We start from the raw sequence: 27913 nt of genomic DNA, 5'->3' as shown, positions 1-27913 counted from the left end.
GATCCACGGCCAATACCCCAAGAACCTTAGGATTAGGGTTAGGTTATTGTTGTGTGTATTTAAAGTTACGGCCAATACCCCATGAACCTTAGGTTTAGGGTTAGGTTAATGTTATGCAATAAACTTTTAGTACGCATCACCCTTATCATGTGATCGGCTGTAACATGATGACATCTACGAGATGCATACACAGCACTACCCTGTGAGCTACCCTTTCTCTGCGGAAGTGACAGGAAGTATCCATACCAGATCAGCGCTACCGCTTCAGTGGCGAGGAAGACGTTATTTGCATTTTTTTTAAAGGTTAGTTTTAAGAGATATACAGTACTGTGCAAAAGTTTTAGGCAGGTGTGAAAAAATGCTGTAAAGTAAGAATGCTTTCAAAAATAGACATGTTAATAGTTTATATTTATCAATTAACAAAATGCAAAGTGAGTGAACAGAAGAAAAATCTACATCAAATCAATATTTGGTGTGACCACCCTTTGCCTTCAAAACAGCATCAATTCCACTTATAAAACTGCCATCCTAATGGGGGACCTCAATTAGCAGTTATATACTTTTCACCTCACCTTTACCTATGCCATGTGGATCTAACAACATCTTTAAAATGCTCTGAGAATTTAAATTTACCTTGCTGAGAACATTGACTTGACACAGTTTAGGCAGGTGTCACAGCACATCAATTCTCTGAACTCCTTCCCCATCTTTAATAATTTACCTCTAACAAATTCTATCAGGACAGTTTTTTTTTTCCAACTGAAGTTCATATCTCCTAGCATCACCTGGACGTAATTTATCAACTATGGAAGTGCCACTGTTTTTTAAAAAATGTAATCCATCCCCATTTTAGGGACCAGAAGGCTAATGCCTTTTTTTTGCTTTTGTAAACTTCAATATTTCTCCTCTATTTTCTGACATGACATAGGCTGTAACCTTGGGACATCTTTGAGATGGGCTCTTCACAACACCAAGAGGAAACACCACTAAGTGCATTCCATGGTTCAGTCAGAGAATTTTACAAAAATCAATAGATTATTATTTTTCTTTTTTTTAGATTTGTGGTTGGGACTGGAGAAAATACTACTTCAGCTTTAAAATGAATTGATCACCTACCCCCCTTTCTTGTTGTGTACAAATCTTCTAAGCAATTACAGGTTCCCCTCCCTCTTGTATCACTTGACTGGCTTGTCACCTAGAATCACAGATCCAGTACTAAAATTGATGGTTTTATGGAATATGAAGTGGGACATACATGCTACAAATAACTGCATTTATCAAAGTAACAAATGCATTGTTACAGATGCTTTTTATAAGCATTTACAAAAGGCTAATAGGAATTCTGTTTCTGACCAAAGATGATTTATACTAAAATGTCCATATCGAATTACTATGCAATAATGCTTTTATTTAACTGTGGAACAGAAGCTGGGATGGTATGATACAACGCTGTGTAGCTGAGTACTATGTGTGACAGATGTTTTGGTATGCACAAAACATACAAAAATCTGATCTACTTTTGCATGCCGGAGGTGCAGCAAACTAATCAAAAGTAAAAGAAAAGAAAAATGGAACAGAGTCCCGAATCAAAAGCAACCAGGAGACAAAACCCCACCACGGTTGCCTTTTTCCCATGTGAAATGCCTTTTGTACACTGCCAAACTGTGTACCCACCTCCACCTATATGGGAAGGCAAGACACTGGACTAAATTCAAACTATAGGTAGGTTATATATAATTCTCTTCCCACTCACTGGGAATGAGAGGCTCCACACTATTGTAACATGTTTTAGAACTAGAATCCAGCCTTTCCCCTTGAACAAGTTGTAAGCATTGGAGGCGGCATTTGATCCTCCACCCGCACCAACATTCAGTAACAATTATTTAGTCCATTTGTAGACAACATGTACTTTGATTCAGCAGATATTTCAGTATATAATAATATAAGCCCAGCTAGTGTTTTCAATAACACTCAAAAGTTCAACCTTGTTCTAAACTAAGCAACCAACCTCTGTTGCAAGGTTACAAACAAGTTGAAAAAAATAACAGCCAGTATCAGTTTGCATTACTTGTGTGTTAGTCAACTTAACAGGATAGTAGAGATGCTGGTACATCAAGACTAATGCTCTGTACATTTCCATAGCACCAAATATTGTTTTATATTATTTCATTAACCATTTTTTAAATAACCTGGACTCAAAATTGTTCAGAGTTAATTAGTGCTACCATTGAAAATTCTGGCAGTGTAAATATATGTAGTTTCCAACACAGTGCAGTACCTTAGAAGAACTAACTATATTAGATCTGTTCTGTCTGTTTGTATTAGACAGACCTGTGCACAGGGGCCTACAAATAACATTACCAGCTTTTTGACAGTGTGAGAAAGTGACATAAAAAAGTAATGTGCTCTTTCACTGGTAAATTATTCATATGTGAGAAGCTGCTTTTAAACCATTATTAATCTGTCATATATATATATATAAACTAATTATTTTTGTTTATCTGTGGCTTCTAAAATGTTCCTATCTGAACTTGTCTGTTGGAACATACAACCCCAGCTGTAAATATGAGCTATCAGTATGTATAAACAGAAAAAGTGAGATACAGAATGAGGAAAAGATGGACAAATAAACCAGCTGGTGATTATGCATACCCCCTTACCGGTAAAGATCTTTTTAATGGAAGCTGCTGCTTTTCTAAATTGTTACTGTTGTTATTCACCAAATAAATTAACAATTATAAATGTTTTGTGTGAGCTTATATGTTGTGACAAAGGAATGTACCCACTTTCGACGGGACTGTCCTGAAATTGGAAGTCAGTGTCCCTGACTCCCAATTTCAACCCCCAAATTGTTCTATATGAATTGCACAATGTTTCCAGTGCTCTACACATCAATCAGAGTGCTGACAGTGAGGAGGAAAAAAAAAAAACTTGGTAAACTATTTCAAAAAGTTTAGGCCTACATCCCTGTCTTTTGCTTCCTGAGAAACGGCAGTATTTTCCAGAGACGACTGTGGCAGCACTTCAGATGCCAACATCGAGAATTCATTAGCCTGGTGCAAAGACTAGTCCCGGTACCTTTTACACATTTAAGTCAAGAGCGGTAAGAGATTGTTTCAGGTCAAAGGCGTTAAAAGATTGTTTCAATTCTCATTCATTCTCCATTTTGTATATTAGTGTGAATGTGTGTATATTGTAGTCTTCAATGAAATGGCACTGCTGAACAGAGCATACACTAGTGCTAGGTTATACATGCTTATACACTGGCTTTGATTATCCCTCCGTGTGCCTCGCTATTAGTTTGTACTGTAATTGTAACATGTTTTATCTGGGTGTTTATTTTAGAACAAGCAGTAGGTTTAAATGGTATATATATATATATATCCAGTACAGATATCTGTTTTGCATCATGCCTAGCTGTAACACTATGTTGTGTCATTTAAATGAAACACTGTCTTCAGCTTCCACAGTATCTCTAAACCAAAAAAAAAAACAAGTGTTAATTAGGAAAAGAATACTCAACTGCTACCAGCAGGGTGAAAACGAATCAACATGGAGGCAAGACAGTGAAACATCAAAGATAAGGACACATATATAGTTTAAAGGGTTCCTCTGCAACAGCAATACATAATGAAGCTTCCACACTCCAGATGTTTTAATTTTAGTTTGTCTTGGCTAATACAGTGGTGTGTTGTAAAATTAGCTTCTGTTAATAAAACAACATTTAAGATTCAAATGTATAAAGCTTTGCATGAGTGAGAAGATTCTTCATCTTTCAAAAACAGCTCAATTCCTCTTGATACAGAACTCATCATCCTCTAGGAATTAACTCTCCACATTCCTACATACACTGACAGAATGTCCTCTATATTTACTTTTAGTTATAATGTGAGACTGCATTTTACTGGGATTCTCGGTTAGAGCAAAATATAAAGCTTTAGACATGAGCTGTATTTAAATATATTGCACTAATCTAGATTACATTACTACTTCCAGCTACCGGTATATATCTTTTTTTTTACAAGTATATACAGACGTGCTCAAATTTGTTGGTACCCCTCCACAAAAAACGAAGAATGCACAATTTTCTCTGAAATAACTTGAAACTGACAAAAGTAATTGGCATCTACCATTGTTTATTCCATATTTAATAGAAATCAGACTTTGCTTTTGATTTTTTATTCAACATTATATTGTAAATAATAAAACAAATGAAAATGGCATGGACAAAAATGATGGGACCGCTAACCTAATATTTTGTTGCACAACCTTTAGAGGCAATCACTGCAATCAAACGTTTTCTGTAGCTCTCAATGAGACTTCTGCACCTGTTAACAGGTAGTTTGGCCCACTCTTCCTGAGCAAACTGCTCCAGCTGTCTCAGGTTTGATGGGTGCCTCCTCCAGACTGCAAGTTTCAGCTCTTTCCATAGATGTTCGATAGGATTCAGATCAGGACTCATAGAAGGCCACTTCAGAATAGTCCAATGTTTTGTTCTTATCCATTCTTGGGTGCTTTTAGCTGTGTGTTTTGGGTCATTATCCTGTTGGAGGACCCATGACCTTCGACTGAGACAGAGCTTTCTGACACTGGGCAGTACATTTCGCTCCAGAATGCCTTGATAGTCTTGAGATTTCATTGTGCCCTGCACAGATTCAAGGCACCCTGTGCCAGGCGCAGCAAAGCAGCCCCAAAACATAACCAAGCCTCCTCCATGTTTCACTGTAGGTATGGTGTTTTTTCCTTTGAAAGCTTCATTTTTTCGTCTGTGAACACTGAGCTGATGTGACTTGCCAAAAAGCTCCAGTTTTGACTCATCTGTCCAAAGGACATTCTCCCAGAAGGATTGTGGCTTGTCAATATGCATTTTAGCAAATTCCAGTCTGGCTTTTTTATGTTTTTCTTTCAAAAGTGGAGTCCTCCTGGGTCTTCATCCATGGAGCCCACTTTCGCTCAAAAAGCGACGGATGGTGCGATCAGAAACTGACGTACCTTCACCTTGGAGTTCAGCTTGTATCTCTTTGGCAGTTATCCTTGGTTCTTTTTCTACCATTTGCACTATCCTTCTGTTCAATCTGGGGTCGATTTTCCTCTTGCGGCCGCGCCCAGGGAGGTTGGCTACAGTTCCATGGACCTTAAACTTCTTAATAATATTTGCAACTGTTGTCACAGTAACATCAAGCTGCTTGGAGATGGTCTTGTAGCCTTTACCTTTACCATGCTTGTCTATTAATTTCTTTCTGATCTCCTCAGACAACTCTCTCCTTTGCTTTCTGTGGTCCATGTTCAGTGTGGTGCACACAATGATACCAAACAGCACAGTGACTACTTTTCTCCATTTAAATAGGCTGAATGACTGATTACAAGATTGGAGACATGTGTGATACTAATTAAAGAAACTAATTAGTTTGAAATATCACTATAATCCAATTATTTATTATCTTTTCTAAGGGGTACCAACAAATGTGTCCAGGCCATTTTAGAATATCTTTGTAGAATAAGCAATAATTCATCTCTTTTCACAGCTTCTTTGCTTTATTCTATGACATACCAAAGGCATGCAAGTATACATGATAAAATAGCTTTTAATTTCATCACTTTTCAGGAGGAATGAAGCATTATTTCAGTGAGCTGTAAGGGTACCAACTAATTTGAGCACGTCTGTATGTGATCTTCATAGTTCAACTGACACGTAAACATAACACAGTGCCAAAAAAGCAATTAACTCTTAGTTACCTTTGCACAGCTGCTTATTACCACAGAACAAAAGTGGCAAAAGTGAATGATGACACTGCTCTGGTTCTTATAGAGCACGCTCCTCAGCAGTTGTCTAGTTTTGGCAAGAGCAGATGAGTGTGATTGGATAAGGGACAGCAGAGAAGGCTCAGTCATTCCCTCTCCTAACAAAGGACTGAGGCCAGTCTGTTTCTTTAACATAACTTGAACCGTGCCCAAGTTAGGTATTCATGTTCTACACAAACCTAAATGTGTTTAAAATCCAATTAAGAATTTGGGCACTAAGTCCTTATGCTGAGGCAGCCTTGTTTCTGTTCATATCCAAATTCTACAACTGACTAATGAAGCAGCCTATGGCCCACTAGGAGAGAAAGACTGCTCTAAAAAGTATCCCTTTGTTAAGTGAATGGGTTAGGCATAAGAAGCAAACATCATATTTGTTGTTTCCTTTTATTCTTAGTGGGATTACCTTATTCTCCTTCTTAACATCTTTTGCATAATCTAAAGTAGTCCTTTTGCCAAAGCAGTATTTTTTGCTGTTTTTATAGTTGGTGCAAATAACTTGTGGATTTGCTGAATGCCAGATGAATGTAAAAGTGACAGCTGGTGTGTGTTACATCATGTACTATGTAAATTAGCCATGTGTTTTTGTGAATGCACTTGGACTAAACCATAGAAGCACCTGTGTGTAAATAACAATCCTCTATATTTGACTTATCTTTTCTAACTTACTGGAAGAGTATATTATGTTTTTCTTAGTATTAAATGTTACCAAAAAAACAATGTAAATGTGGCAGTCTTGACAATTGCCAATATTATGTAAAATGATCCTAAAGAGCAGTAGACCTATAGGTAACACCAGAGAATGATGCCGCATTGAAGTTTGATTGAATTGAGCCATTGATTTGTAAAAAAAATAAATAAAAAAAATAATAACGTAGACGTACATTCTGATTGAACTCTTCCTCCAGTCAGCAAACTCAGATGACATAAATAATGTATGCTCTTGGCATGTACCTTATAACTGTATAAAACTCTTTACCTTGAACAGTGAACATCAGCTCTTTGGCATCAACCACAGTGGTTCTTTTGTCCATCATTTTTTTCCCAGCCCGTCGATGGCTTCGCCTCTTCCTGGTCTCTCCCCACAGGTTTGACCCTCCATGCATACTTGGGATGTTCAGGATGGCAATTCCTTCCAGGGAAATATTGCTGAAATCAAGCTGGATTCCATCACACTGCACATAGAAATACAAACAAAAACAATCTTTTATTTATTTATTTATTTATTTATTGCATTTTTTAGCGTTTTTTATACAAAAGCATTGCAAAGCACTGTACAGTACATAGCAGAAAAAAGAACAAACCACAGTACATTTGTATAGCATGTCACACATACAACTGCCACAATCAGACCATTTAAATAACATTCTTAAATAACAGTACACACATAATACAAAAGCAGCAATTTTAAAGTTACATTAAAACCCAGTAAGAGAAGAAAGCCATTTTATAAAAGTGCGTTTTTAGTCTGAAAACTGTAACGGTCCCTGCTTCCCTGACAAACAAAGGCATTCCATAATTTAGGCGCTCCACAAGAAAAAGCCCTACCTCCTGTGTTGCTTTTGTTGACCCTAGGAATAACCAGCAGCCCCGCATCCTGTGATCTCAGAGTTTTGTTTGCAAGATACGGGGTCAGTAACTCCTGCAAATAACTTGGTGCTAATCCATTCAGGGCCTTGTAAGTTAACAACAAAATCTTAAAATCAGTTCTATACTGCACAGGGAGCCAGTGTAAAGAGGCCAAAACATGGGGTAATATGTTCACTTTTCCTGGTTTTAGTCAGAATTCTAGTGGTGGTATTCTGAACAAGCTGCAAGCGGGATACCACACATTTTGGGATACCAGAAAAAAGTGCATTACAATACTCAATTCTAGATGAGACAAAGGCATGCATTAGTCTCTCGGCATCACATACGGAAATAATTGGTCTAAGTTTGGCTATATTTCTCAAATGGTAAAAAGATACTTTAGTAACTTCCCTAGTCTCAAATGATAGATCAGAATCAAAGATGACCCCCAAACTCTTACATTTCTAGTTTAAGTTTTGATAAGAGACTGCACGGGTCGAGTTCATGTAATCCCACATTTACTTTTAGTTGGTTCTGTGAGCCCACTAGCATAACCTCTGTTTTATCTGAACTCAACATTAGAAAATTCTGTGACAGCCAATGCTTGATGTCTGTAAGGCAAGTAGCTAATAACACCCAGGCAGAAGAAATTCCTGGCTTTAGGGACAAATACAGCTGGGTATCATCAGCATAGCAATGGAAGTTCACTCCGTGTCTGCGGATAATGTCACCTAATGGTAGCATATATAACGAAAACAACAAGGGACCTAGAATGGAGCCCTATGGAATAACCACAGACAACTTCTGATAATGCCGATTTTACCTCCCCAATAGAGATGAATTGAAGCCTATCAGAAAGATAAGATTTGAACCAGGACAGGACAAGGCCAGACAGTCCCACCGTCCTTTCAAGACGATTCAGGATGGAATGGTCAACAGTATCAAAGGCAGCACTTAGCTCTAGAAGAATTAAAACTGATGGAAAGCCTGAGTCAGAGCTTATCAGCAGATCATTCACAACTATGACAAGGGCTGTCTCGGTGCTATGTGCAGCACGAAAACCAGACTGAAACTTCTCAAATATACCGTTAAGAGTTACAAATTCTTGTAACTGAATTGCAACAACTCTCTCTAGAACCTTATCTAAGAATGGTAGGTTGGAGATTGGCCTATAGTTATTGAGGACTTTAGGGTCCAAATTGTGTTTCTTAAGCATAGACTTTACCACAGCTACCTTAAGTGCTGAGGGAACTATACCGGAGTAAAGTGAACCATTTATAATTTTTAAAATGTGGGTATTAATAACACCAAAAACATCTTTTAATAGCTTTGTAGGAATAGGATCAAGAGAGCATGTAGTAGCTCTCATATGTTGAACTAGCTCTGTCAGTTCCTGTAAAGTAATCAAAGAAAAAGCCCCCATAGTAGCCTTAATAGGTGTAGTTGGTAAAATAGAAGGGGTCTGTGGAATCTCATTTCTGATGTCTAGTATTTTCTTTTTAAAGAAATGTAAGCAGTCATTGCAGCTGTGAGAAGAGCCAATGTCAAGGATAGGACTATTAGGGGAAGGATTAATTCATTTATCTAGGGTAGCAAAAATAAATCTAGGATTATTTGTATTTGTTTCAATTAAATCAGAATAATATGATGATCTCGCCAACGCCAGAGCCTTCCTATATTTAACCAGGTGGCCCTTCCACGCGATGTAATGAACAGGCAATTTAGATTCCCGCCATCTCTATTCTAGTTTACGACCCTCATATTTCATCTTACGAGTTGTATCAATGTTCATCCTGGTTCGGTACTTTGTTTTCATCGATGTCATGGCTGAAAATCTGGTTTCGCATAAGTAGGTTGTACTGAATGGGCCAGCACTTTCAGTGCTGCTGAAGAAGCAGTGCTGTATTCATCGGAGCACTCCCACCAAAATGTCTCCAGCCGCATTTCACTGAACTTGGTTCTGAGGGAGCTGTCTGATGGAATGTTAATGAGCCAATCAATGCACTGCGAAACTATCTCCATCGTTTGACATTGGTATTTTTGCCAGTTTCTTGGCCTTCTGCTCTCCAAACATTTCCTTTACAATTTCAGTGGCACACGGCATTATCAACTCTTCAGCAATCGTATGCAATTTTTTTGCTTTAGCAATTTTCTGCACCACTATGTACGATGACACTACAAGCTTTTTATCCATGGCAGTTATGGCTTTCATTACAGCTTCAGTATGAAGCAGTTCCTTAGCCTTTCGCTCAAAAAATAAATGTTGCTTGTTTTTATATATTTCATGATTGGTAATTTAATGTCTCTGTAATTTGGAGGGTTTCAAACATTCATTGGACAGTACTTGTGCACAAATTACACACTGCGGTTCAGGTATATCTCCACTTCCAGTACAAATAAAACTGAAATTCAAGTAGCTGTCTTTGTATTTCCCTAATTTTGCACGGTTAATAACGGCTTTATGTTTTTTACTCACAACACCACCTCCTCGCTGTTCTTCAGCCCTTACGGTTGAACTTGTTCTGTATCATCATTCTGTGGGTTTTGTTGGTTTGATGCTGATGGTCGAATTAAAAATGTATCCATATCTGGTATTTATTGTGTATGTTTCCAACAATTTTTCCTCTGCTTTGTAATCTGTCATGCTCCCACTGAAATAGCTCTATTACACCATATCTAACCCGAGAACGTGTTACGTAACCTGAGAACACGTTCATTTCTGTGAATGCTTATGACATGCTGAAGCTAATAGGTTTCAGCATGTCTATAAGCATGCAGGGAAAATAACACATTCTGTGATTTATTTTTGGAGGACCCCTTGAAACCTCCCGGTTGAGAACCCCTGATCTAAGGAATCCAGTAGCCTCAAATTCCAAGGAGTTAGAATCAAAATCAAAGTCATCATGAAGGTTAAAATCACCCAATAAAAGAAACCTATCATATTTGACTGTCAATATAGATAGCAGATCCCCAAATTCAGTCAGAAATAATGGGTTTGACTTAGGTGGTCGATAAATAATTACAATATGAACAGGTAATGGACTGTTTAATGTCAAGGTTAAAACTTCAAATGATGAATAACCTTCAACAATTTCCTGTTTGATTCTGAGTTCACTACGGAAAACAGTAGCAAGTCCACCTCTCTGCCCAGTAGAGCGAGCTTTCTGGAAAAAAGAATAGTTAGGTGGAGAAGCCTCAATCAGGGAGACATTGTCACTCGGTCCAAGCCATGTTTCAGTTAAAGAGAGAATATCAATGTTGTAATCCTGAACAAAATCACTAATTAACAGAGCCTTATTAGACAGAGACTTGACATTAAATAAACCTAGGTGTAAATTGGTCCAATCAAGAGCATGTGATTGAGCAGGGGTAATAGGAATTTGACAAAGGTTACTGTAGCATACACCTCTGTGTTTACTCAGCGGGTAGCAGGAATGGCAGGATACTTTAACCTGAATTTTACATGCCTCTTTAGATTCCCTCCCCTCCCCAGTTCCTAGTTTAAATACCTTGCTAGGTGGTGTTTGATGTTATCAGCTAGCCTGCTTGCCCCTGACCTATTTAGGTGCAGTCCATCTTTCCTATAATATCTCTTTCTTTTCCAAAAGCAATCCCAGTTGTTTATAAATCCCAGCCCTTCTTGCACAAACCAACCAGCCAGCCAAGTATTTAAGGCCCTAATTCTCCTGAATACTTCATCCCCACCACCACCAACACATAGTTAGTCCTAACTTTTTCAGCTGTCTTGTTAATGATTTCAAATCCTCTTTCAGAATCTCAGATTTTCTGTTCCTTATGTCATTTGTACCAGCATGTACAATGACCACAGACTGTGCACTCTTGATTCAATGTCTTTTACTTTTGCTCCAGGGAGGCAGGTAACAACCCTATTACAGGCTCTTTATGGCTAGAATCACTGTTGACATAGTGTATATATATAAATCACCTACTAACAACACCTCACCTGTTTTCATCCAGCACTAGGTTGTCATTGCTCAGTGCTTGGAATCTATTAGCTTGATCAATCTCCTCTCTATGTTGGTGGCTTGGTGTCGGCCTTCTCTTCATACCCAGTCCCCACTCACCTCCTGCCTTTCATCCATATTTACCTTCTCAGGTCCCTCTACAGTTCCAAAGTTAAAATCAGTCATTTTCAGCCACACCTTCAGTATCCAAAACTATTGTTATTGAATTGTGTCAAAACTATTTTTAAGGAACTGGTCATTTTCATTTATGCTTCTAAGTATTCCAGTAAATGCACACGACTGAATTTTCCCTAATACTATCTTTCTGTTTGCACCCAGTATATATAAAAAACATAAACACATGTCATTTTGTATTGTTTTGTAATTACTGTAGCTTGTTTTTACAAGTTACGATGTGTGAACATCTGGAAGTAGATTGTTGTACCAAGTCAAAGATAACACTGTGTAACAATTTTTTTTTTTTTTGGTTCCTGGGTAGTAAGTGTTAATTCCTAATTGCTTATTCCTCAAAAGTATAGAAAATGGCTATTATTCCCCACAAACTTTGCTTTTGTGACCAGGACAGTGATATTTTGAAATTTACCTATTTTCCAGAACATTCCAGATAGATTCAGTGCTGAGTAAACTTGGAGTAACTTCTAGAACTTTCTAGAACTTTCCAGTAATATAAATAGTAGTATAAATACAGGGGCCTTAAGCCCACCAGTTCAGTTTAGTTCCAGCTGCCTAAGTGGATACATATCTGCATTTTTCTGAGATGGCATCAAGGTCATAGGAGACTTCAAAATGGTGGCATTCCTGATGGGTCTCCAAGGTGGTTTTACCAAGTTTCCCTGCTATCTTTGCCTTTGGGACAGCAGGGACACCAAGGCGCACTACCACAGGCGGGGCTGGCCACAGCGGACCGAGTTCTCTGTGGGGAGGAACAACGCCAAGTGGGAGCCACTGGTGGACCCCCGGAAGGTGCTGATGCCACCACTGCACATCAAATTGGGCCTTATGAAACAATTTGTCAGAGCTCTAGATAAGGAGTCGGCAGCCTTCAAGTACCTTCAAGACTTCTTCCCTAAGCTGTCTGAGGCAAAGGTCAAAGCCGGTGTCTTTGTCGAACCACAGATAAAGAAGATCCTGGAGTGCAATGAATTCCCCAAGAAGCTCACTAGTAAGGAGAAAGCGGCTTGGAACAGCTTTGTCGCAGTGGTTCGGGGCTTCCTGGGCAATCAGAAGGCCGAAAACTATGTGGAGCTGGTTGAGACTCTGGTGAAGAACAACGGCACAGTGGGCTGTAGGATGTCCCTCAAAGTCCATATCCTTGATGCTCATCTTGATAAATTCAAGGAGAACATGGGAGCGTACTCGGAGGAGCAAGGCGAGCGCTTCCACCAGGATATACTGGACTTTGAACGCCGCTACCACGGACAGTATAACGAGAACATGATGGGAGACTACATTTGGGAGCTGATTCGTGAAAGTGATTTACAGTATAATTGTAAATCTCGAAAAACTACTCAATTCTAAATCTTTTGTAGTCATTTTTGTATTACTTTAGTATAAATACATGTTAATTTGGATTCATATGTTGTTTTTTTCTGACTTTATGTGAACGAAAAGATACAAATTCGCCCGTTTTCTCATTGGAAATAGGTACATTTCAAAATATCACTGTCCTGGTCACAAAAGCAAAGTTTGTGGGGAATAATAGCCATTTTCTATACTTTTGAGGCATAAGCAATTAGGAAATAACACTTACTACCCAGGAACAAAAATTGTGTTACATAGTGTAATCAGCTTCAAGCAGTGGTGTACTCCTAAATCTGAAGGTACCAGAACAAATTCACATTTTACTTGTATGCTGGACTTCTAGTAACACATATAAAAGGTCATTCATTTATCTAAAGTATTTCCACAAAGTGTTGTTCTCCAACTTTTCAGTATGCTTTACTTTATGTATATGTGTGTCAGTGGCAGAGCGATGATGTCTGAACTGCCAATAGAAAATAGTACCGTAACTGTGTACTGTATACTACACCACTGGCTACAAGGTTACGGTAACTAGTTACCTATTGCATTCAACTTAGCTCACTTAAAAGGTAGCTTCTTGCAAGTTTGATGTGCAAGTAGACAAATGTTTTGACTCATTTTTGACACCCAAATGTTTTCAACTTTTTACCTTAGAGGTTTTTTTAAGTCATTAATCTGTATTTAACTGAACTAGGAAGACTTATTTAGGGTACTGTAGCAAACGTAAGGTGTTGTAACAAATTGTGTATATCATGTAATACATGTAAATTAATAAGAAAGCAACAACACATGACAGTGTTCAAATGTGTTCCATTATCTGCACACCTAGGGGTGTTGTTTGGCATGAGGAAAAGTCGAGTACTGTTAAACAGCCTAGGCTTGCAGGCTAACGCTTGACCACATTTGAACACTACAGAGTTTGTTATTGTGCTTAAAAAATGGAGCCACCACCCTACCAAAGTGAATTTGATGTCAAGTGAATCAGTCAGATTTGTACTAAAAGTTCCAAGCTGTGCCAGTATGGGGATATATTTGTACAGATTGGAACACTTGTTGAGATTATATATAGTTCTCTCTTTCCTTGCAATTTGATAAACTCAAGTTCATGACATACAAACCAAGTAATCAACCACTGCACTTTTGCTATGTTATCAGCTCTATCCTTTTTAGAATAGCATCATACCCTAAAATGAAGGCAGGTGAAGTAAGAGTTGTTTTACACAGTAGGCAGGCTTCTGAAAACTCAATGGAAACTAAATACTGGGTTATTGTCTGACCTGCATTTCAGCCAATTCTGAGCCTATTGTTTACTTAAAACTGAGTGAGCCCAACACATACTTAGCAGCACCATGATTTGAAATGACAACTCTGATCCGACAATAGGTGGCAGATCTTTATTTAGAACTGATAGACCTATTGGCCAATCATAGCACTCTTATTTCACTTTTAATGAAAGCATTCAAATTTCCTAGGCAGTTCATCTAATTGTACGTATTAATTGTGCATTTTTACATATATTATGATGATGTGTCAAACACAGAAAGAAATTAATTTCATAATTAAAAATAATCTTATGTAAATACACTGCAGGTCTCAACGAATCAAACACACACTGGGTATCAGGCCTCCCACTGTCCTCAAGTAGAATTTATTGGTTGGATAATTAGATGGTACATATTTTTAACCTTATTTGCATGCATATTATATCTCTTGCAGACTGACAAGCAGCAGTAGCAACAAAAGTCAGATTACCATAGGGAATTCCCACCAAGAAACATTTATTCCTTATAATTTACAGCCTAAATTAAAATAATTTGATCTATGACAAGTAAGAAATGTCAAAACAGGAGGTGGTCCTCTACAAGCCACGACCCGCAGCTTCTGAAACCTTCCTAATTTATGGCATCCTTATCTTGATTCATATTTAACTATGTTACAGTTTAAAGAAATAATAAATATGCAATCTAATACCTTTGGTATACCCCTGCTGATAATTAATGGGGGTCTGAGGTCTCCTGCACTTACTGTTATTTAAACGAGTTATAGTGTTATGAAGATGGGATGGGGCCGGATTCTATTATCACTCAATATAAAACACAGCAGGTAGTTCAATGAGTTAATTATCTGAGTATTCCTCAGTGCCCAGCTATGTGGTTTCAAAACTTGTAAAATTGAGCCTTTATGCAGTGGTTTCATTTAATAATTTTCCCTTTATATAAAACTGTTAAAAAGTAATTTGCTTGACTACACTTGGTACAAAATAAAAGGTAGACTGGGGAAGTATTATTATGTGGGTTTACTTAACCATTCATACATTTGAAAATGTTGCCCAAGATTCAGAATTGCATATACCAGTATATTTTCTACTGTTTTTTTTTTTTTTCATTTATTTTGTCTTCAATACAATTAACTCAGAGATGAGGTGTCATGGGAATTATCCATACTTGCACACAAAGCTATCCCACTCTTTCATTGTTTTTGTTCCATCTGGCTCATTTGTTGGCTATTGATTGAAGAACAGGCAGTAATTTGAGGTTTGTGTGTTCGCCAAAGTTGTCTGTAGATTGATATAGAACCAAAATGTAGTTTGAAAGACATCATTCACATGTCGTTTACTACCCATTAGAGTCTGCTGCTGACAAATCAAGTTAAAGAAAATAATTTTTAATGGCTGTTGGAACTTGCTTTCACATCTCGACACTCCCTTCCAACATGTATTGGGACTCAGATTTCAACACCTGCCAACATACTTGTTGAAGGATAGCGTATTGTACTGTATTTGTAATGCAAAGATTTGAATGAAAAAAATAATGATTACATTTTTAAATCTATTTGAATGTCTTAGTAATATACTGTAAGTGATGAGCAGTAGGAGAAAGATGTATGACTCACTACATGCCATAAAGTCACTGAGCTTTTCTGTCGAACCTGATTACTCCCTCAATTGCCAGAGCTGCTGTTTTATTCTGATTATTAACAACCACATCGTCACTGGTTTGATCCCTGTCTCCCCGAATTAGATCATTTACTTTACCATGGGAGTGCTGCTCCAGCTTTAGAATAACTTCCTTACGCTTCAAAGCCAAAGTTCAGGAGGTCACTATAAGCAAGCTGCTTATAATGATTAAAACATCCCCTCCCACTAGAACACTGACAAAATAATGTACTATTGACAAACTAATACATTTAACAAAAACTATGATAACTTTGTTCAATTATTTAATGCAAAAAAAAATACATCTGTCATCTTTATTTCATTGGTTGTTCATTTTATTATTTAGCAAAAAATAATATATCGGTACCCTTAAAGTTTTCCACAGCAAAGTGTGACAAAGCAAGTGAAAGCATGGCTAAGCATTTTAATGCCCAGAGATATGTAGTAAATCATTTTCAAAAACATGGCCCATCCATGGTAAACTGATAAATGCATAGTATAACCATGGGAAAACGGCAAAATTACAGTTCAAATGTACTGTTGGGAACTTTTATAAGGGTAGCACTACGATAATTAAAATTCATTCCTAAGGCATGTGTTACAAGACCAAATATTTATTTCTTACCTTTGAAACTTTACGTTATTTTACTGTTCGATTAACTACACAAATATCAAATTAATTTAAATGGCAGAATAAAAAACTGAATTGAATAAAAACAATGCTTTTGAGATACATTATTCATTCTCGCAGCACATAAGAATTGGAAAATTCCATAGTGTGCATTGATTTTGACATCAGACTCCTAGGTGGTGTAGTTTTTTTGGTTGCTATTTTTACATAATAGACTATTACTTTAAAGATAATATTTCAGCTTCTGAAAAACCTAAAGATAAATAGGGCAGGGTTTCCCAATCCTGGTCCTAGGGGACCCTTGTGTCTTCTGGTTTTCATTCCAATTGAGTTCTCAATTGCTTAATCAAAACCTTAATTGAACTAATAATGTGCTTAATTCAACCTTTTTAATTGTTCTCAGCTCCTAAAAAGTTGCCAATTTCAAGTTACTTATAAAATTGTATCGTTAACTTGAAATCTCCAACTGTTTAAAAAGCTGAAAATAATTAAAAAGGTGTAATTAAGCTAATGAATAGTTCAATTAGGGTTCAGTTAAGTAATTGAGAACTCAGCTGGCATGAAAACCAGCAGACACAGGGGTCCCCCAGGACCAGGATTGGGAAACCCTGAAATAGGGTGATGTTGTTGAAATTACATTTTCTTTATATTCTACCATAAAACTAACAAACAGACATGTCCTTTCAGTAAAATCTGTCCTTCTTCTAAGGCCCTGTCCACACTATGCCTTTAAACCAGAATTAGTTGCCTTTAAACCGTCTTAAAAGTGCTAAAAACTGTTAGTGTCTCCAGTACGCAGTGTTTAATATCGTACTCGAGAACCGGACTCGAGTCCACCTCAGGGGTATTCTCGAGTACGGTTCTAAATTAGATCGCATCAGGTAGTGTGGTTTGTCAGAAGTGTGGACACTGTAATACCGAACTACATTTTTTGTGCATCCTCCAATATCCCAGAATGCTTTCTGATATGTTTTGGCGCGTGGACATTACAAATACAGTACTCAGAACAGGTGAAGGAGTTGAGAATGACTATCAATACTGCTGGACCGTATACAATTTCTGAGGCTTGTTGTAAAAAGGTGGATCATGGAGCGACGTGATCAGATGCCGAAATTAAGGCACATTGATATCTGGAGCGATAAAATCGGTCAAGGAGAACTTCAGAGTTCAAAATGAAACACACACATTATGTTAAAATGTACCTTGTGCTTTTAAGAAACAAAACCATAAAGTTCATGCTAAGAAGCACTTCCGTGGGCACGGGCTTCATATTTGCAAGGTTGTAAACAGACAGTGCATGGTGGGATACTATCATCTTAAGTCCCACAGTCCATTGCGCTGCTAGAAACTGTAACCAAACTATTTTAATAGTGGTTGTATGCATTAAACCCGACTAAACATGAAACGCTACTTTAGTGTGGACGCTTTGAGCTGGATTAATTAAAACGCTTTTGAGTACGGTTCTCAAGGGTGTAAGTGCTGCATGCTGGAATGTGCTGTTCACACATATGTGGTTGAGTGTTTTACATTTTAGCATTCAGATTTTGGATGCATTATATTTATGGCTTCTGATTTTCGGTTCGACTTTTCCAAAATTAAATTGATGCCTGTTAAGCCTTTTGTGTATCTCAATCAAATCTATGAAACAACTAAATGGGTTTTAAATCGTAAGTCTTACTTTTTCATTTCAAAGCAGAAGCGACTCCTCTTTATTAATGTAGTCACGCAGAATGATTGTAATAAAGTGTGTCCAACATAAAATACTTTATTTTTCATTATAGCTTTAATAAAGATTAGTCGCTTATTAACATGTTTCGATCTTGTTTGTATGTTCTGCTTGTTAATCAAAAATTAAGGCTTGGCCAATTGAAAGTCCATTTAGTTGTTTCACAGAAAAAAAAAAAAAAACTGTAAATCAATACGACTATTAACACACTTCTCAGTTGTGATTGAGATACACGAATGGCTTAACAGGTATCACTTGAATTCTTAAAGGAGAGTAGAAAAGTCAGGGATAAAGCACTGAAAATCAGAAGCCCTAATTATATTAATTATTAATTCAAGTAATTAGAGGTTGTTCAGTATGGCAAATCATTTTCAAGAAAGTTTAGAATCACTATTATAAACAAAAATAAAAGAGAAATGTACAAAAAGGCAATTTCTTAGCATTTTAAGCTTTACAGAAATACCTCCACAGAATATGTTTAATTTCCTTCTTTTAATCAGTCTGCACTCGCTATTGTTGTCCATATATAAAAAATATTACACTACATGATCATAAACATGTACCGGTTAATGTATGTGTTGAAATTGGCACTTTATAATGTATAAATTATAACCATATGTATTTCACCAGTTAGCATTTAAGTTTGCTTATTCTATAATATGATCAAATGTATTTACCTCAACTTCTAAAAATTCATGGAGCTTCTTGCAAGTAGCGGAGAAGGTTTCCGATGTGCCGAATTCAAAATACCAAAATTTGTTCTTTATTCTGAAAGAAAAGACAAAGTTAGATACAACTGATCAGTGTCATCTCTGGGCTGTTTTTGTTAGCAGGCACTTTAATGGCCATTTACTGTATCTACTAAGGGGTCCCATTGTACTGACCTTGTGTAGAAGACAGAAATTAACACTTTTCTGAGAAAAGTAGCCCCTGCCTGTGCTTATATCTATACATTCTTCATGCTGTTGCTAGATCACTGCATGATATGTTGGCATTTAAGACAAAACCCCAATAGGGCTACCCATATTAAATTAAAATATTAGCAATTGTGTTCTGCATTTCCTCACATTTCGCCAACACGAATGTAGTGTTCTATCTTCCTATATACAATTCCAAAATTAAAATTGTATTAATTTTATAGATTTTCAAAAACAAAAAATGTTGTTTCCAGAGCCTCCAAGGCTGTTTGAGGCTGTTAGTTTTCGGTTTTTATTTTTGATCATGTGATGTCCCTTTACATTTTGAGCCGCCTCCGTTTCTTAATTAAACTCTATGAAAAGTGTTGATTGTGGAACAAGATCACGTTTGTTTTTTCACCTGTAACTTGAAGGAGACTATGATTCTGTTTCATTAATAATGTAAAAAAGGCAGCTCTTTATTTTCAATTCAAACCGAACACAAAAAGTGAGTTGAGTTAAATTGATTTAATTTGATTTGTAATTAAGAGAAAACTATTATTTCCAAAACAGGTTATAAAATGATTATTATTATTTTATTCCTTAGCAGACGTCCTTATCCAGGGCGACTAAAATTGTTACAAGATATCACATTATTTTTACATACAATTACCCATTTATACAGTTGGGTTTTTACTGGAGCAATCTAGGTAAAGTACCTTGCTCAAGGGTACAGCAGCTGTGTCCCCCACCTGGGATTGAACCCACGACCCTCCGGTCAAGAGTCCAGAGCCCTAACCACTACTAAAATATTTTGCAACGAGTCGTTAAGATTTGAAATTGGGGGAAATCAATTTAACTTTACTTGCTTTTTGCGTTCAGTTTAAATTAAAAACAAGGAGCTGCCTTTTTTTTTACAATATCAATGAAACAGAATTATAGTTTAATTCAAGTTATGTGAGGAAAAACAAAAATGATCTTGTTTCACAATCAAAACTTTTCCAAGAGTTTAATTAAGAAACAGAGTTGGCTCAAAATAACTTTAAAAGGACAGCAAGAGAACATCCAAAGAGGAGGTCAAATGTCTAAGAGACACAAATGGCAAAATCATAGATGAAGAAAAAAAAATAGCAAATATATTAAATAATTACTTTTCACAGGTTTTTACAAAGGAGGACACGGACAACATGCCCCACATGTCGACCTGTTCCTATCCAATTTTAAGCATAACAGAGGCAGAAGTGTTAACGGGACTAGGAGCTCTTAAAATAAACAAATCCCCTGGGCCAGATGGGATCCTCCCAACAGTACTCAAAGAAATGAAAGAAGTTATTTACAAACCGCTAACCAAGATCATGCAACAGTCTCTTGACACAGGGGTTGTACCGACAGACTGGAAAATAGCAAACATAATACCGATCCACAAAAAGGGAGACAAAACCGAACCAGGTAACTACAGACCAATAAGCCTGACTTCTATTATATGTAAACTTATGGAAACTATAATAAGATCCAAAATGGAAAATTACCTATATGGTAAGAATATTCTGGGAGACAGTCAGCATGGTTTTAGGAAAGGGAGATCATGTCTAACTAACCTACTTGACTTTTTGAGGATGCAACATTGAAAATGAGTAATTGCAAAGCATACGACATGGTTTATTTAGATTTCCAGAAAGCTTTTGACAAAGTCCCACATTAATGATTAATTCTCAAACTGAACGCAGTAGGGATTCAAGGAAATGCATGCACATGGATTAAGGCGTGGTTAACATCTAGAAAACAAAAAGTACTGATTAGAGGAGAAACCTCAAAATGGAGCAAGGTAACCAGTGGTGTACCACAGGGATCAGTATTAGGTCCTCTGCTATTCCTAATCTATATTAATGATTTAGATTCTGGTATAGTAAGCAAACTCGTTAAATTTGCAGACGACACAAAAATAGGAGGAGTGGCAAACACTGTTGCAGCAGCAAAGGTCATTCAAAATGATCTAGGCAGCATTCAGAACTGGGCAGACACATGGCAAATGAAATTTAATAGAGAAAAGTGTAAAGTATTGCATGCGGGCAATAAAAATGTGCATTATAAATATCATATGGGAGATAGTGAAATTGAAGAAGGGAACTATGAAAAAGACCTAGGAGTTTATGTTGACTCAGAAATTGCTTCAACTAGACAATGTGGGGAAGCTATAAAAAAGGCCAACAAGATGCTTGGATATATTGTGAGAAGTGTTGAATTTAAATCAAGGGAAGTAATGTTAAAACTTTACAATGCATTAGTAAGACCTCACCTAGAATATTGTGTTCAGTTCTTGTCACCTCGTTACAAAAAGGATATTGCTGCTCTAGAAAGAGTGCAAAGAAGAGCAACTAGAATTATCCCGGGTTTAAAAGGCATGTCATATGCAGACAGGCTAAAAGAACTGAATCTATTCAGTCTTGAACAAAGAAGACTACGCAGCGATCTGATTCAAACATTCAAAATCCTAAAAGGTACAGACAATGTCGACCCAGGGGACTTCTTTGACTTGAAAAAAGAAACAAGGACCAGGGGTCACAAATGGAGATTAGATAAAGGGGCATTCAGAACAGAAAATAGGAGGCACTTTTTTACACAGAGAATTGTGAGGGTCTGGAACCAGCTCCCCAGTAATGTTGTTGAAGCTGAAACCCTGGGATCCTTCAAGAAGCTGCTTGATGAGATTCTGGGATCAATAAGCTAATAACAACCAAACGAGCAAGATGGGCTGAATGGCCTCCTCTCGTTTGTAAACTTTATGTTCTTATGACACCATGTGATCAAAAATAAAATCTGAAAACTAAAAACCCTAGCTATGTTATATAATGGACTGTTTCCAGAAAACTGAATCGTAATATGTAGCAAGTTTCTCACACAATTCCCATGAGGAAATGTGTGCAAAATTCTAAACACACACTCCTTTTCATGAACCTAAATATTTGCATGCTTGTATTACCAAAAGAAGTTCAAAATGCATTTGCTCTGTTTCCACCCCCCCCCCCCCCCCCCCCCCAAATAGGCGTGAATGAAATGCAAATAGATTAATCAACATTGGCTTACTAAAAAGAAATGCAAAAATAATCTATTTTGAATCTAAACTTATTTTTCTAAACAAATGCTTGTAAAAAAGAATACGTTTTGATTCTGAAATGATTCCATAAATCCCACAAAGGTTGCAAAACAAATTTGTCCTGGGAAGTGAAAAGGCCTGTTTTATGCATCAGACACTTATGCATCATGTTATCTGGCCAACAATGTACTGCAACAGATTTCCCAGTCTAACTTATAGTTATACCGACTGCAATAAAGGAGTGAAAGAACAAGGAGAGCAGATGCTAAGATAATGTTTCATAATTTAAATACAAATAAATAAAATACAAAATCAAAGGGAAATCGTGAAATTATATTAATCACTTGTGATCTGGCTTCCAACCATGCAAGTCTGTAGGCCCACCGTGTAATTAAAATGTGGTCAGCAAAAGAAAAAAAGGTGACGGTCTTGTTAATATTTCATTAAATGTGTTCATGTTCTCACAAGAGGCTAATTATCAGGGGTTAGCCCTGGCACCTGGTGTAAAGACCAGCAATTACATATCAGCACAAGAGCAAAAGAATTAGTTATTTTAGACACTCCACAATTAACTGATGTGCAGGCTCAGTGAACTGTGATCTGCTTAAAACAGATGCTGTCATTAAGGATCCCTTCTCAGCATCAATGGTGTGGTTCAGATAGAAACATTGCATCAGGCTACCTGAAAATCTAAATGGATCACAATGAGCTATTTAAAGCCAAGATAAATGTTTCACCCTGGGTAAGGGCGTCTGCTATAATAATAAATAGAAATAATAATAATTGGGGCTCCCGAGTGGCGCATCCAGTAAAGGTGCTTCGTGTGGAGTGCAGGATGCACCCTATAGCTTGGAAAACACAGGTTCGAATCCAGGCTATGTCATTGCCAATCGTGACCGTGGGTTCCTAGGGGGCGGCACACAATTAGCCAAGCGCCGCCCGTGTAGGGGTTAGGTCAGCAGGGGAATTCATGGTTCACCACGCATCAGCGTCTCCTGTGGCTGATAGGGCGCATGCGGGTCTGCAGTGGAGCCATTCAGATCTGTGTTTCAGCTTCCTTTTCACAAGTCCCTGGGGGGATGCAGCTGTGAACCGGGATAAAAAACAATAATTGGGCATTCCAAATTGTGGAGAAAACCGGGGGTAAAAACATTGGCAACGACTAAATAAAAAAAAGAAAAAAATAATAATAATTAAAGAAAAAAAAAAAAACACTGGTACAATAAGGGGCATAATATGGGACTAATAATATCAGAAACCCAATACTTTAATGTATTATGTTACAATTAGTGGCATTTTGGTGGCAGTACGAGCAGATGTGAATCTGACACTGCAAACCGAGAAATTGAAAGTCATCATACATGCTGTGGCAAAGTGGTTTGCAGTGTGCAGGTGTAGAGGTGATGCAATGCTCAAACAATAACAAAGAACAAAGTTCACAGTCCAAACAATCATTTTATTTATAATCCTGGTCATTTGGCGACTGTAAATAATAGTAACTGGCAATACACAACTATGTGTACTGCACAGTTAAAACCACCAGGTTCAGTCCCGAAATAATAATAACAGTATAAACACACACAGAAAACAAACACAATCACAAGTCCAAAGTGAGTGCTATACGTGCAAGTGGTGAAATACAATTAATAGTTAACAGTAGTGCAGTGTTGTCCAGGTTTGGTGCTGGCCTTTAGCAACAGCTCCTGGATCGTATTAGCCGTCTAACAATGACAAACAAACACACGTAAAACACTCATGGTTATTTTACGGTTCTTCAGCGGTTCTTTCGCAACCATAACAAAGGAACAGTTTGCTTTGCCACATCTCCTTTTGTACCTTCAGCCACCCCCCCCCCCTTAGTTTGTGAGTGCAGTCGCTTTTCCTCCAATCCCTCACAGGTCGGGAGGGAGATTTATAACCAAGATTCATTCTTTCTCTGTCACCTATCCCGCCACCGAAGGAACACTCGGCTGAATCTACTTTCCCCATTACATCCCCCTCCTGGGAAAAAAAAAATCAGCATTATGATGGTCTTTCCCTGCACGGTGCATCATATGATACATGAAGGGCTGCAATGCCAGATACCACCAAGTTATCCGGGCATTGCTGTCCTTCATTGTCCTTAGCCGCTTGAGTGGGACGTGGTCTGTGATGAAATCGAGTGAATGTCCCAGCAGGTAATATCGTAAAGAGTGAGTAGTCCATTTAATGGCCAAACACTCCTTTTGTGCTCCCGGGTAACATCTTTTTACTGAGGTACAGGATGGGGTGTTCTACTCCGTCTATGTGTTGGGACAAGACCATCCCCAGACCAACATCTGAAGCGTCGGTGTGGAGGATGAATCTGGTGTCATAGGGTAGGGGCCTGGCAAAGTCTCTGCTTAATAGTATCAAAACGCCCCCTGACATTCTCCTGACCTTTTAATTAAATTTGGTGCACACTTTTTAGTGAGTTTTACTAAGGGGTTGACCACTGTGGCATACTCGGGAATAAATCTTTGGTAATAACCGGCCAACCCCAGTAGAGACCTCACCTGGGACATGGTTTTGGGGATTGCCGCGTCCATCAAAGCCTGGACTTTGGTGGCTACTGGTTTCACATGCCCATTTCCCTTAATAAATCCCAAATACTGAGTCTCTTCTTTGGAAAATGCACATTTACTCAAATTGGCTGTCAGCCGGGCTACCCTCAGAGACTGTAGGATGGCCATGATCCTAGCCAGATGCCCTTGCCAGGTGGAGCTGTAAATAACCACATCGTCAATATACGCTGCTGCATACGATGTGGGCGTAAGACCTGGTCCATTAGTCTGAAAGGCAGCGGGCACACCATGTAGCCCAAACAGCATGGTTATAAAATGGAACAGACCATCAGGAGTAGAACAAGCAGTTTTCTCTTGTGAACTGCAGGTTAATGGGATCTGCCAATATCCCTTTGAAGCATGGGGTAGGCATTGAACTTGGCAATAGTGTTGACCTTCTGGAAATCTAAGCAGATTCTGGAAATCTACACGTCCTTTTTGGCGACTATCATAATTGGACTGCACCACTTGGTCCTGGAAGGCACAATCACCCCAAGTTCTAGCATCGCCCACATCTCTTCGCTAATGCCACTGCGTCGACTTTCAGGGACCCGGTAAGGTCTCTCTCGAACCGTGAGCCCTGGGGAAGTGATAATGGGATATTCAACACGGTTTGTCCTGCCATGCAAATCAGAAAACATCCCTGAAATCCTCAATTAACTTACGCAGATCTCTTTTCTGATCTGGAAGTAACTGTTCCCCCATCGGAATGTCTCTGGTGCTAGGGACCTCTATACAGGGTCCTAAATCATCCTCTACCTTACTTGGGGCTATAAATAAGGCCTCACTTGCCTGCCAGGGCTTCAACAAATTGATATGATAAATTTCACGTTCATTACAGTGATCGGGCTGCCTAATTTCATAATTTACCTTCCCTATAGCCCGAATCACCTCATATGGCCCCTGCCATTTAGCACACAGTTTCGATTCCATTGTGGGAAGGAGCAGCAATACCTTGTCTCCTGGCTGAAAAGTCAGAATGCGTGCATTTTTATTGTACTGCTGCTCTTGCCGATGCTGAGCCGATTTTAGATTGTCCTGTGCCAATCGACCAACCAAATCCAGGTGATCTCTCAGTAGGAGCACATGCTGCACTACATTTTTGGACGAGCCTTTATGCTTCTCCCACCCCTCTCTCACCAAATCGAGAATGCCGCAAGGCTGTCGGCCGTACAAGAGCTTGAAGGGGGATAACCCTGTCGAACTCTGCAGCACATCTCTCACTGCGAAAAGGAGGTAGGGAAGTTGCATTGCCCAATGTTTGCTCTTGGATCACAAAACATCTCAGCATCTGCTTTAGGGTCTGATTGAAACATTCCACCAAACCGTCCATCAGTGGATGATAAACAGAGGTTTGGATGGGACGATTTTTTTGTATTTTGTATACTTGCTGTAACCTTGGAGACAAGAAGTTAGTTCCATGATCAGTTAATATCTCTTTGGGGATACCCTCGATATAATATGCACTAGTTGTTTGGCTATTGCAGATGCACTACTCCGAGGTGTCCCGAAAAAGGGATATCATACGCAAGCCTCATGACCTCGGTCCGATAAGACTGGGGAATCATTAATTGTGTTACAGGCTGTCCTGTGCCTGTGACAGGGTTCACTCTATATAATAACTGCCCTTTGATAATGAAATGTGGCCACCCAAACTAGCCACCCAGCACCTTCAACATCCTTACCTTTAATAGACCGGACCTGCCCCCAAGTGTGCACCAGTGTGGGATCGTTTTTCTGGTCCCACACTAGGTCCGCACTTCGGTCCCACATGTCCAGTATATTGAGAGGGGCTGGAGTAGCCTCTGCCCTGGATGGCCAAGTAACCTCACCCGAGTTCACACTGCATACAGACTCCCTTTGTTTGGCATTTGCTACCAGCTGAGCTTTCTCCCACCAGACCCCAACCTTGTCTCATTGATGTTCCCTCCCATTTTTCGATCCGTCTCGCTCTCTCTTTGTTTTTCTAGGACGAAAAGTGGGGGAAAACAAATCAGTTATAAAGGGAAAATTGGTTCCCCTTTTCTTTTTTCTGCCACATTTACGTGTGTGACCGGGGCTGCCATTAATTTGTAGTTTGGCCAGTCCCGGCCCAGAATTACTGGGTGTGGTAGCCTTTCCACCACCCCCACTACCAGGTGCCATTTTATCGGTCCCACCTATAAGTATACTTTTAGAACGGGGTATGTCGCTGTGTCTCCATGGATACAGGAGATAGCCACCTGACCTTGTGGCTGCCACGACACGCCAAGAAGTCATAGGTAGAGGTGGAATGGGGAGGGGAGCCGGTCCTCTGCTGGAATATTTAATTGATGTCACAACTTATTATCATAATGTCCACTTACTCATCTAAATGTTAATATATAAAGTATATGTTGTCTTTAAGTAGTATTGCATTGTATTATAGAAAGACGGAAGATAACATTACATCATATTGGTTTTGTATGGTGCTGTATACCTAGCTTGAATTTGAACAATTGAGCTAGGAGTATACTTTTTCTAATCCCCTGAGTTTCAAGTATGCTCTTCCAAAATTTGTTTTTAGACAAAGAAAAATAAAACAGGATGCTCAATAGTCGGGTTACGGGTATCATGAATACATTGAAAATAGATGGCAGATCAGCCACAAACCAAACAAAGATCATTTACATGCATAATTTGAAACCCCTTTGACAGGCAAATAAGGGACACCATTGTTAACAAAACTGAGATTGGAGACAAAGAATGAAAGGGATAACAAGCTGCAATTAAACAGACCTATTCAAAAGATGAAAGGTTTGTAAATAAGCACTTTTTTGGTACTGTAGGATTTCCTACAGCTTCCTATACCACCATGCTTAATGTGCTTCCCTTTTTTCAACAAAATCACTTAACAGCAGGTCTTACTTTATTTCATATCAGGTCTTACTGTACTGTATTTATTATTTTTTTGTTGTCGTTAGTGCTTTGTATGTACTAATAATATCCCCAAACCAATTCCTGTTATGTGCCTCAACATGTCACCCTTACAGACATTTTTAACATTTCACAAGCACTGGATTCATATCTACAAAGAAGATCCTGACAGTATCAAGAATGTAAAGCACAAAAATGACGAGAACTGCTTCATTATATTGGCACAGAAAATTGACCAGTTTATTGAGTAAAATGTACAACTCAGAATTCATCCGCTCA

At 38.3% G+C, this 27913-nt stretch overlaps 1 protein-coding gene across 1 annotated transcript in view; it reads right to left on the bottom strand.

Annotated features, from left to right (window-relative positions):
• The window catches only part of dgkb (diacylglycerol kinase, beta), a 177957-nt gene that overhangs the window by 31281 nt on the left and 118763 nt on the right, over positions 1–27913 (bottom strand). Inside the window, exons 21-22 of the mRNA XM_034058527.3 lie at positions 18845–18935; positions 6779–6974 (exon numbers count right to left, since the gene is read on the bottom strand). Coding sequence (XP_033914418.3) covers positions 6779–6974; positions 18845–18935 — 287 coding nt within the window. The remainder of the gene's footprint in view (positions 1–6778; positions 6975–18844; positions 18936–27913) is intronic.

This window comes from Acipenser ruthenus, chromosome 3, assembly GCF_902713425.1.
Source record: "Acipenser ruthenus chromosome 3, fAciRut3.2 maternal haplotype, whole genome shotgun sequence".
Lineage (NCBI taxonomy): Eukaryota > Metazoa > Chordata > Actinopteri > Acipenseriformes > Acipenseridae > Acipenser > Acipenser ruthenus.
This window is presented reverse-complemented; position numbering and strand designations above follow the sequence as displayed.